Genomic DNA, 13501 nt, shown 5'->3' with positions numbered 1-13501 from the left:
GCCACAGGAAAAGGTTGTGTCTAGACGATATAATAATAACTTAAATAATTAATAATCAAGATGTTTTCTTTATACTTTATTAGCACAAAAAGAAACAGTATTTCTAAAATAAACTTTCTTTCCCTGAAAATAGGTGAGACCATAAAATGAGGTTGATATGGAGAAAGTTATATAAAAAAAAAAAAGCTGCCAAATGAACTTTTCTCTGAAATTAATATGGCAAATAGATTTCATAGTGATAAACAAAGAGAAAAATTATACATATATGTATATACACCGTGTTGACACAGGTTATCGTTAGATCACTGAAGTTAAGCAATGATGTGATCATTTGGGAATGCTAAACGCTGTATATACTTCGGCAGGGCAGGACATAGAAATTACAGGTTTGTATCTGGAAGGGACGGGGGCGTTAAAACCACTGCAAAAGATGAACTCTCAGCCTTAAGACGTGCATCTAGGAGAAAGAAAACCTGAGGTCTATTTGCTCTGTCCATGGCATTCAATTGCACGGACTGAGATGAGCAGTTGTTCCAAAAATGGTGGATGATTCTACAAAAGTTGAAAAAGTGGCAAATAATGAGATATTTTTCACTTCACTCTTCTAAAACTTTGTAAGAATTGGACAAAATGCTGAGATAGATTCTTGAGTTTTACAGCTTCCCTTTCCCATTTTATATTACATATAAGTTTTGGATATATATATATATATATATATATATATATATATATATATATATCAATTAAGCTACACAGAATTCTGATGGACGAACTAATATGTAGTGCTATTTAAAATAATATAACTCTTGTTTTTTGGGGGTAGAAAGAAATCCAATCGAGTGTTCGATTATTGAATATAAAGGCAGAGTAATATCAATACATGTTGCTACAGAAGTCCGGATCAACAAGGTACTTGAGGTTTCAAGCTGAGAGCGAATACAGGCAAAGCAAAATTAATTAAAATATGGCTGACGAAAACCAGTGAGTGGTTTATAATTAACAATCACGTCAAAAATCAATGTTTTTCAACTGGATGCGTCACTCTCTCAACCAGCTTGAAATCTAAGATACTATCTCTACTATACAAGATCCCCGTAATATGCTTATTGCTAGATGTTGGATCCATATTTTCTCACCTAGCATTTCACCTCCTCTTCTGAGGAGAAGCATTATATTTTGAAATGCCTGGCATAAAGAGCTCTCATAACCACTACACACTATTGTATTCCCTTGTTTCAAATTGATCAATAAATCTATATGCATCAGTATCTGTTCCTCATATATATTTGCTTATGACTACATTTGACTACTCATTACATTTGGATGTGACCAGCCATATTGGCATGGATATGATTGTTATGTCTAGTCACACTGATGAGTGATAAAACTGCTGTTTGCAGATTACTGTGTGTGTGTGTATATATATATATATATATATATATATATATATATATATATATATATATATGTATATATAAAATATGTATGAGATACGTTTGAAAGCCAAATTACAATGCAATATTATGAAACATAAACAAGTAATGGCAAGAAAGAAAAAAAAAAGTATAAAATTCTGAGGAAGGAGTATAACTCCGAAATATTATTTTTAAACTAATAAATATTTGTTTATTTTTCATAATATTGCGTTGTAATTTGGCTTTCAAACGTATCTCATACATATTTTATTTTAAAATTCAATCAATGCTTCCATCACTAAATTCACAACCCTGACCTTATATATGTGTGTGTGTGCGTGTGTGTGTGTGTGTGGAAATGATTTTTTTTCAATTATATTATACCTTTTTTATACAAATCCTCAATTTATGAAGCTCAATGTAATTACAGAGCATATAACAAACAAATGACAAAAGTCTATATTTCAAATTTCGTGATGTTGACCATCTTACAATTTATTTTTTAGTTAATTATGTTGACATTCTACAATTCTTAACAGTAACTGATTTTGTAATCATGCTCAAATGCATCTTATTTTCTTTTGATTGATAGTTGCTATTTCTTCTGACGAATTAAGGGCAGAATAGATTCATTGATTGATATAATAATTAAATGAATGATTTTGCGCTACAAAACGATGTATAATTGTCTGTACTTCGATTATTGTAGATAATTCCCTCTTATTAAGCTGAAATCTCTGGTTGAGAGAAAAATAAATTTGCACTTAACATAAAGTAATAACTTTTGTAAGGAATAGATTTTTCAGATTGCCGGTAGCAAGGTAAAAAATATATGTAAACAAAGAATGTTCAGAGTGTGCTAGAATTTCTTCTGCTTCAGTCGTAAATTTGTTGGGGGAGGGGGGGTTGGGTAATCGACTACTGAACACATTTGAATGTGACCGATCGTTCGAGGGTTTTGGATCTTGGCATGTAAAAATTTGCATGCTACGCTGATGAGTTAAAGATAACACAGCTGTCTGTTAAATGACTCTCTCTCTCTCTATATATATATATATCTCTATATATATATAGAGAGAGAGAGAGAGAGAGAGAGAGTATAAAGATTAATAATTGTAAATTATAAATTAGTTTCAAAAGGATGAACAAACAAAATCATTGATTTTAATTTTGTTTATTCTTTTGAAACTGATTCATAATTTACAAATATCATTCTTTATACTCAGTATCAATATAGCTCTAGTATATATACACCTATTGAGCTTATTATATATCTAGAGTACTATGAGCAATGTTCCTTTAAAGTATTAATGCATTAAAATAAATTTTGCTCTTTAGACTCCAGGTCTAATTCCCCCTAAAAAATATCTCTACACACACACACACACACACACACATATATAATATATATATATATATATATATATATATATATATATATATATATAAAAATTACAATAAGTTTACCAAGGTAATCAAAATGGTAAACTTAAAATATATTATAAATATTAAAGAGTTAATATTTACAAGTAAAGTAATCTCTCTCTCTCTCTCTCTATATATATATATATATATATATATATATATATATACACACACACACACACATACATCATAGACAACAATAGGCAATGATTATGCAATTATTGTTGAATGAAGGCCCAGGAATGACAGTTAAGTTTGCCGAACGAATTGATACCTGAGAATTAAGTGACATTTGTACAAAACATGGAATTCTACATGAATGCGTGTTGGCCTGTGCAGATGGATGAGATTTAGGTTTGTGTAAAGCAAATTAACGTTTTAATACAAATGGATTTTGACATTCCACATGACTGAAACATTTTAATACTGAAAATTCCTGTTAACATTTTTTTTTTAAATTTCTGGAAGTATTAGCTAGTTTGTCCTCATACCGAAGGTTTACGATTAGTGTTCAATAAAAAATCACCTAACAGCAGCATATACAACCCCCCCCTCAAAAGTAATGGATCAACTCTGATTATTTCTTTTTTTTTTTTTTTTTTTAAATCTAATATTAAATTTGTATGTAAAACATTTATAAGAAGAAACACTAATAATATCAATCTAATATTCTGTTCATATCTTCCTTAATTAGTCTGTACGTTACGTTTTGAAAAAGGCCAAATACAATTTTTGAAAGCCAAACTGCTTCAAAAAAGGCCAAATTTGCCAAATTTAGCTTTAAAAAGTCCAACCTAGCAACCCTAGACAAGAATATGAAAGTGACCTCTGTTTGATGTAGCCTTGTTTTCGAATATCATTATTATAATATAATTTTTGTAATGAGGGTGTGAGAAAGGAATTCATTATTTCGACATGCAGTGGCTCTTCACCATAGAAAGAAGTGAGTAAATTGCTACGTTAAAAAAAAAAAAAAAAAAAAGAAAAAAAAAAAAGGGGAACATTTGAAAGAAACAGGGTCAAAAAAGGACATTGTCTACCAAGAGGTGCTGGACTGAAGAAGGAAATTAAAGATTGTCTTTTACAATGTGATTTTATTATTTGTATTGAACTATGTAGCACAATATTACTTTCTGAGTATTTATTTTACTTATTAATTTATCTAATTTGAGTCAGTTCTATATTTAAAATACAATGGACACTATTTTCATAGAAATGTTAATAAACTCATATCTGCTACGTGTTATTAGTTTTTCTGTCCAAAAAATTCATTTTTTGTGCTATTCAGAAAAATATCAGCTCTATGAAAACATATTTATTGATTAAATATTTTTTTTTTTTTATTCCACGGAATTTCTACGGGTCCTGCTAGTAGTAGTAATGATGATGACATTCAATACTACAGATATGGTGTATTTAAGAAGCATGATTGAAAACTTGTTGACAAATGTTTAATTTTCAGACATTTTTGAAACAAATTAAGCCAATTACATTTGAAATAACATAGAATAACAATTTGACCTATAAATGATCTGCAGATCAAATGTGTTGAAAAAAAAACAAAAAAATAAATAAAAATGTGTGGATCAGATCTTTTTACCTTTTTTTATCTTAATTTTATTCACAAGAAAAATTTGTATCTTTTTTATTTATTTTTTAACAAATCTTATCCTCAGATATGCGTCAGAATGTATGCTATGTATTTTCAAATGTATGCTATGTATTTTCCCTCCAAAATCTCTGAAGATCAAACATTTGCAAACAGATCCCCCAACTTCTCAGTTGCACCATGACATGACCTGTTGTCTAGAATGCTATTTCTTTAGCTAAGATGATTTTCAGATATAAAAACTAAATTTTAAACTTCAATACTGAGGAGACCAATATGGTGCAATGGAAGTCCAGAATTCAACCTAATAAAAAAAAAAAAAAAATTTTTTTATGATGTATGTACCCGTCATGGAATGAAAATGTTATATTCTGAAAATCACGTAAATTGATCAAGTGTGTGTGTGTTTTTTTTTTATAGTGAGAAAATCATTTGTTTTTTATGATTTTAATATTAAATCGTAGCCATTACAAGACTGATTTTAATCTTAGTATTTCGAATTATCTCCCTTTATTAAACATGACTCCAAAAAATGTCTTCTTCATAAAATTTGATTTTCGTAGTTAATAAAAAAAATTCTTGATCAATTTGTCATTTTTGAAATATGAAATTTTTGCTTTTGTGACTGGTACATACATCATAAATATTTTTCTGTATTTAAAAACATTTAAAAAAAAAAATTAAGTTGGATTCTAAACTTGCACTATCAATATCTTAAATACACTTACGTTTTGCTTATTGCCAATGTTTTTAAACTTAATGTATTTGATAATTTTTGATATCAGAACATAGAGTATAAAAAAAGTCGATTCAGGAATTTAAGAAAATTTGCTTCAGACAAATTGTAAATTATATTAGTTGTTACAATATTCATGAATTTTGTAAGAATAGATTTTATGATGAAAAAAAAAAATATTAAAAAATTATATTCAAGTAAAATTTCATATTAACAATGCCAGTATGAATAACAAGTTTAAGAACTTAGTTTTGGTAAAAAGTAATTTGTGTACGTTAAAATCTTTTGTAATTTGTGTGGAAGAGAAAACGTAGCATCCACACACTTGTCACTTTTTTTATATAAAAGTTTGCTACTTCTGCATTACACGGACGGTGCTATTTTTTGGTGCGTTTCACTAAACTGCTGCTTTTCGGTCAAAGAACTGTGACAATAAGTGGACCAAGTTCATTCATTCCATTTAAAGTGTTTATTAACTTAAAAATGAAAACTGTAATATTGACCCTTCAACAGGTGCCACAAAAAATTAAAACTATATTATGTTACAGTGACAATTTTAATTTAATTCAAAAAATGTTTCTGAAAAAAAAAATTCAATATTGCTTTAATTCGAAAAATGTTTCTTTTAAATTAAATTGTTCAAAAAAAAAAAAAAAAAAAAAAAATCCAATTTTACTTTAATTCAAAAATTGTTTTATTAAAATTATATTTTCTTATGCAGACATTTCAATAAATGATCTTATTATAATTTATATTTTCTTATATAATGATACATTTTTATACAATAGATATTTTGGTTTTTAAATATTTTTGTGTTCAGGGGAAAAAAATTCTTGTTATTCATTTGCCTTGTCATTTGACCAAGAAGAAATTGTAGTTATCGCCCCTTAATAATAATGGCATCGTCCATGAAATACAGAAGTGCCAAAAGTTTATGTTTAGCATGAGACATTTTCAAGGTTTCTGTATGGAATGAAAGCTGTGGGCCAAATTGAAATTAATAGATAAATAGTTGTTTATTGAAGCCAGTAAATGCTTCAAGACCTGCCATTTAAGATGGGAATATAAAAATTCTAACAAAAATGATTTTATAATTAAAAAAAAAATTTTTTTTTTTAAATGTGCAGTTTGTCCCTGCTTTTTTATAAAGTGATGGCTGGACAACATCAAGGCTGACCTTCATGCTCTAAACCAGGGTTTCCCAAACTTCAAGACTCCATGGAGCTCCTGAGCAGTGCAAAGATTTTTCGCAGAGCACTAATAAGATAATTTCTAAAATAAATATGAAAAACATTAATTTCAAATTTCAACACTAGCTAATGATTTTTGGGTTCCTTGACTTAAGGCTTAAGACAAAGGGAGCAACCACAAAAGCATTGACAAATTTGCTTCTTTGGGATGTTGGAAATATGAACCCTGAAACTCTTTACACCTGTAATTACGTATCATATCTTTTTACACCTGTAATTACGTATCATATCTTTTTCTAGTAAAAAAGATAAAAAATTAAACGTCTTCAGCCATTTAATTTTTCCAAATAAAGCATTTGGTCCTCTTTAAGAAAGAGCTTCCAGCCCTTCAGCCTTGCTCACTGAGCCTTAGGACTCCATGGTGTCCACTTTGGGAAACCCTGCTCTAAACATCACAGAGCGTCTGGTCAATGATTGTAATGCATGGAAAGCAGCCATTAACACCAACAGTAACACGATAAGAAGTCCAACGCCAGTAGTTGGGAACAGAAGACCTCAAACCTTGTAGTAGATTTTTTTTTAATATCAATGAAAATGTCGAGTATAAAACAAATGTGAAATGCATCTCATTTTGTGGTTACAGCAAATAGAAAATATTAAAAATTTTCTTCAGATTTTTTTTTTTTTTCAATCTAGAATTTAGCAAACATAATTTATAAACTATGAGAATATTAAATAATATTTTGTAGGCCTTTCAAATAATATATTTTTTAATTTATTTTCTATTATAAAGTTTTAAAAAATTGGTGCTTATTTAGAATTATATTAAAAAATATTTTAAAAAATACAGAAAAATCTTTGTATGTACTTTTCACAAAACCAAGATGTCCTATTCCAAAAATCACACGAATCAATCAAGTAATTTTTTTTTTTTAAATTAAAATCAAATTTTATGAGGAGGCAGGGAGCGGCCATATTGATTAAAATTTTGCCAAAATTCAAGAGTGACAATTTAATTTGACTACGGAGATTTTGTTTTTATTAAAAAAAATTAAAACTTTAATTGCTAAAAATCATAAAATTTGATCTTTTATAAAAAAAAAAAAACTACTTGATCAATTTACATAATTTTTGGAATATGACATCTTTGCTTCATAATCAGTAGATACATCATAAAGATTTTTCTGTATTTTTTTTTTTTTTTAATCAATTTACAATTTCTAACACTAAATAAAACTCATCTTATAAACGATTAAAACATTAATAAAATTGAAATTTTAAAATTCAACATTTTATTTCTCCATAACAAACTTATTTTTATATACCTATTTAAATGCTATTGAATAAAATCATATTTTTGCAGAAGATATATTATGTAAAATCTAAGAATTTTATTAAAGCTTGATAAGTAAATCAAATATATATATTTTTTTTATTTTAGACCATGCTTTGTACAAATATAGAATGTAAGCAAACTCCGAAATATTAAACTAAAACAAGAAAAATGACCAAGCATTGATTACTTAACCAAAAGAAAAAGTTAACAAAATTAATAAAATATATGTAAAGGCCAGTAATGAAAACTTAAAAAAATTCTGTTTAAGAGAGAGTTCTTAAAGGGAGATAACCAAGGGAGACTGACATCTTATGCTGTGGCCCTGTAAAATAGTCTTGTTTCTTTTCTGTTACTGATTATGAAAGGTGCAGATAAAACAAGGAAATATTGTTATGTACACTCAAGCTGTCATCAGTTGCAGCTTGGTAGGAAAAAAAAAAAAAAATAAAACAAACATGCTTGCCCAGACAAAACGCTAATGCTAATAATAATAATAAAAAAAAAAAGGTTTTAACACTAAGGAACTGATAATGCAGCAAATCTGGTAGGCTTGACTGTAAATATTTAGGTTTCTCAACGTTAGCAAAATTTTTGTTTCTTGCATTTATGTACCAGCAAAATGGAGCTTTCAAACCGATGGATTCATTGAATTTCCATATCTTTTGTTAAACTTCTTTACTATATATATATATATATATATATATATATATATATATATATAAAATCTCGTCTTATTAAGCTATGTCTCTTTTTCCTTTAGTTTTCTTTTTTTTTTTTGTGTCAGCATTCCAGACCAGGGACGGGGGTGGGGAATTGTGATTGAATAATTATGTACACATAAAAAAAAAAAAACAATAAAAAAAAAAACAAACAAACAAACAGATTCTTGAAAAATACCCGCATCTGTCGGAGAGGTTTAGTCTATTCGTAGCCTAAGAAGGCAATTACCATCTCCTTTCTTTTCCATTTTGTTTTTTTTTCTTTTTGGAGGAGGAAGGTTGTAGGCAGGGGTTAGGGGAGAAGGGATGGGGAAAATAAACCAACTCCAAACTATTTTTCACACTACACTTTGGTCCATACAAATCACGACCGAGTCATGATTTGTATGGGGCAAGTACGTTGCACTTGGTGTTGATGATTCACTCCGGCTGCTAAGGTCCATATTCTCAGCAGTGGCGACCCAAGGTGCTTCATCGTTTCCGTTGATAGCTGTCCGCTTTTCTTGTACATCATTCGAAGCAGTATTGTCACCACGGCCATCAATTGTTGAACCACAGCTCTGTTGTTGAATTTGTGCTTTTTGAGGGAACTCTGTTGGGCCTGGTTTTGGTGAGGTATTATTTGGATCTGATTTCATATCAGAGCTGACACTGCTTGCTGGGCAGTTGATTGAAATGACATCTGAACACTCATTTGTGGTCATACTTGTTGAAAATGGAGTCAATGTTGTTGACAGAGGAGGAGAGAGAGTAGGAGGTACTGTGGCAGTGCTTGGAGTGATATTACTATCACTTTTTGTATGAAAACCTGAGGTAGTAGTAGTAGTAGAAGCCGGATGTTGTTTGGTACTGTTTGGATGAAGTGTTCGTATGGAAGTGTGTTGCTTTTGGTCACTGTGTGGACGACTGCTGTTGATGGCTGAGTGATTGCTGGGGGTGATATCGTGAGGAGACAACAAAGACGTAGAAAAAGATTGTGCACTTGTTTCTGGGGAAGGTGAACAGACTGATGACGACGATGATGATAACTGATTTTCCCCATTTTCGGGTTGAGAACAAGAACTATTTGCCCTGCCGTGATGAGACCCTTCCGTTAAGGGGTCAGAAAGGAGGCTTGAGGTAACGGGTTGTACATTACAAGGGTCAGCTCTTAACGGAACGCCCTGTAAATTGTCACTGTTTGGTGTTGCTAAATTAGAAACCTGACAACCAGATGCAAGAGGAGTACCAGATGAAGCATGGCAGGAGTTGGTGACATCCGTGACTGTTTCATGTTTGTCGACGTCACACAAATCCGAACTCGGCTCATCGCATTCCACTGTTGGCTTGAGTTTGTTTTCTTTACTGATGTCTTGCGAGGTCGACTCTTTTTGCAGCTGAGGCTGGCTTTCATGCTTTTTATTTCCTGACAATAAAGGCTCCATTTGTTCTGATCCCTGGTTAAAAAGAAAAAGAAAATAAATCAGAATTGCTGGAAACACAGATGCATAGATATACACAATAAAAACAAAACATTGGACACATATTACCATGGATAAAACTTACAATCAGTTCTAAGCGAAAATCTTCTGGCAGTTGAACGTTCAAGTCTCACTATGGGCAATCTCTACTATTATAGAAAAGTAAATTTGTTTGTACCAGTTTGTTCCCTATGAACTCGAAAATGGCTGAGCCGATTTTTATGAAATTTCACATGAAGGTACTTTATATATCTGACAGTGTTCTTAGATAGGTTTTGTATTGAAATGTCTTCGATAAGTATTGATAATCGAAATAATCAAATGACAGAAGGAACAGGCGATTTTGACTAAAATTAACACCTTACACAGCCTAACATCAAAAGTGCATTTGAGAAGTTTTATTGCTACACAAGCCAAAAGGCCTGACATAAAATAAACACTAGGTTCTTTGATATGAGAGGGGTATGTATGAAATGAATATTTCTGTTTAAAGCACAACTGAACCATGACACTTGACTTTTTCATTTTCAACTAAAATTCAAGCTATTATCACTGCACAAACAGTAAGGCCAGGCATATAAAGTCGACAGTAGGTTCTTTAATATACAAGGGCACGTTCGAAATGAATGTTTCTGTTTAGAGCACAATTGAATCATGATACTTGACTTAATTTAAGCCATTATATAAAAATAATTTCATAAAATCAACAGGTTCTCTACAGTGCAATGTAGACTACAATGTATTTTGGACTAAGTTCAGGTCAATCATGATGAGTTCTCTAGAACTAGAAGAGGCAATTAATCAATTTGATTAAAAAATGGCCGATTTCACCGATTTCGATGACAATACTAATATGGGAGTGTAAAACATTCGTAGATCATCATTCCTGGGCAACGTCAGATCTCCCTGCTAGTAATAACTTAAAATAAAAATTAATACTCATACTCAGTCATGGCTGACGGAATAAGAAAATCCTCTGAGATTAAATAAAAATTGACGCTTGCAATTTCTGATAGATTGTCACGTTCAACATATATATATATCTAACCGACATTGACTTTTACAAGGAATAATGCAATGCACGTTCTCTGAGTGTTGTTACCTCAGGTAACAACATGAAACTGGATTCTCCACCAGACTAGAATCTTGTCCTTGAATCCAGTAAAATCAAGAGACCACACGAAAGATAGACTATAATATAGTTAGATGGTAAATATGGAAAGAAAAATTATGTTCTCAACTTTTTTACTGAACATTTGAAACATAAAAGGTATTTAATAGAACATTTGAATATCTACGTGTTTTGTATTTAAAGTCTTTCTGTAAAGTGATGATATGAGAATACTTTTCTCTACAAATAAACCTTGACCAAATATTAAAAATCACATAGTATTCGCAGCCCAATAAGATCTCCTCTGTATAGCTAACCAACACTGGTTTTTACAAATGGTTGATTACCTACTGATGATGATAACCTGTCTCATGAGACAATGGCGTTCTGCATCTAGTCTGGTGCACTGCATATAAAGTCGAAGCTAGAGTTGCCTCATCAGATGCAGGCATGGACGGGTGATAAGGAGACCTAGGTTTGTCCAGTTACCAGGGTCCCCCACTCGGTGTTGCAGACTAAGTTTGACGGAAAGGCAAGCCAATATGGTTGGAGTCAGCATAGCTACAGAAGGAGGAAGGTATTGCAGTGCTTTTTGTCAGTGGAACTATTTGCCCACGGCTGGTGAAAATTTGAAAATGCCTACTGGACAATGGTGTTTAAGGTCTCTCTGTAAAGTGATGATATGAGAATACTTTTCTCTACAAATAAACCTTGACCAAATATTCAAAATCACATAGTATTCGCAGCCCAATAAGATCTCCTCTGTATAGCTAACCAACACGGGTTTTTACAAAGAATGATGCACTTTCTTCAAGTAACGTGAAGCTCGATACTCCACCAGACTAGATGGATTCTTGTCCCATAATCCGGTAAAACCAAGAGACCAAAAGAAAGATGTGCTGTAACATATTTAAATAATCAATTGAGGAGAGGAAAATTATGTTCTCAACTTCTTTTTTAACTCAATGTTTTGTAAGAAGAACGTTAATAGAATATTCGAATATCTATGTTTCTCAAGTGTAAGCCCCAGGAAGGGGACCTCTTGATTTCTTTAACTGAAAAAAAAAGAAAGAAAAAAAAAGAAAGAGATCGTCCAATCAGGAAAGATGGCGATCAGTGATTACTCGCTAATGTAAACAATTCTAATTTTATTTATTTTAGAACGAATTATTTCACAATCAAGTTATACCATCCTATCGATGAAAATGGTACATTCTTAAATACATTTCCCAAAGCGACATTAGTTTTATTGATCGCAAGAATCAATAAGAAGATGGGGAATATCTATTGATTGCACAATTACATTATTAAAATGTTATTTGAAGAATATCTAGCTGCAAATGACAATTATTTTTATGGAAAAATAAAGAATATTCTTTTTAATTCACCCTGGCTGACATTTATTATTCAAAATTGTAGATTATTATGAATAGTAAGTGATACTGATTGCTGTAGCAAACTTTGTGGAATCTCCATGCGTCATACAAGTCATTGATACTAATTTATCAATATACTTGCAGGCCGCCTGCCGTTGTCAGGCCATAATTTTAATTTATACAGAAACTGAGACATGTGCATGCAAGTATTATGTTTTTTTTTCTAAACACTTCTTGTGAGTTAAAAAAAAAAATACGCAAGCTCAGATCAAAACCTAAAGACATTAAGTCAAGTACAATAACCATTAGGCCAGCTTGTCATTATCTTTAAACAAACGGATGAAAATCTGATGAACCCCAATTGTTTACTTTTGACCACTTAGCAACCTTTTTTGTCGGGATGAAAACTGATTAACAAGTTTTCCACATGTCTGAGTACCTTATATACCAAAATTTCAAGTCTGCAGATAAAAAATATGTTGAGTATATAGGTTGAGAAGTGTCCTCACACACATATTCTCACTTTCAAAGATGTACCTGGCGTTGTCCAGCATTAAACGTAACGTTAAATTCCTTAAAAAAAAGGGGGGAAAAAATAAAAATAAATTGAGACATGGTCCTGTGAGTATTATGTTTTTTTTGGTGCTAATGCACTTACTGATCCACGCTATTTTTTAAATCGTATTTCCAAGTTTAATTAAAGTTTTATGATATGTTTTTTTTTATTCAATTGTAAGGTTAAAGTACAGAATAGGTACAAAACACCCTCCCCTCCCCATGTTAAAAATGGCTTTTTAAATTATAACATTATTTCAGCCGAGATCAATAAGTGCAGGAGTACCATTTTTTTTTGTAAACATTCACTTCTTGTAAAAGAAAAAAAGTACTCAAGCTGAAACCGAAACCTTAAAGATAGTGATTCAAGTACGATAACCATTAGGCCAGCATGACACAATCTTTACAAAATGTTTTCAAACCTACTTATTCTTAACCTAATATAAACCATTCGTATATGGCCAGTTGCTTAACAGTTACAGATAAAAATCCCAACGACTTCCGCATACCAATTTTTTTCAATTTTGATCCCTTAGCAGCCCTTTTTTCCGGATGAAAACCAATTAAAG

At 31.0% G+C, this 13501-nt stretch overlaps 1 protein-coding gene across 3 annotated transcripts in view; it reads right to left on the bottom strand.

Annotated features, from left to right (window-relative positions):
* Nucleotides 1-8471: 8471 nt before the first annotated feature.
* LOC145280124 (protogenin B-like) overlaps nucleotides 8472-13501 on the bottom strand; it is a 336035-nt gene continuing 331005 nt past the window's right edge. For all 3 annotated transcript variants that reach the window (XM_080131880.1, XM_080131882.1, XM_080131881.1), the window contains one exon: nucleotides 8472-9866. In XM_080131880.1, the coding sequence (XP_079988006.1) occupies nucleotides 8769-9866 (1098 nt within the window). In that variant the 3' untranslated portion in view covers nucleotides 8472-8768. The remainder of the gene's footprint in view (nucleotides 9867-13501) is intronic.

This window comes from Euprymna scolopes, chromosome 7 (genome assembly GCF_053919585.1).
Source record: "Euprymna scolopes isolate OS-2025 chromosome 7, ASM5391958v1, whole genome shotgun sequence".
Classification (NCBI taxonomy): domain Eukaryota; kingdom Metazoa; phylum Mollusca; class Cephalopoda; order Sepiida; family Sepiolidae; genus Euprymna; species Euprymna scolopes.
This window is presented reverse-complemented; position numbering and strand designations above follow the sequence as displayed.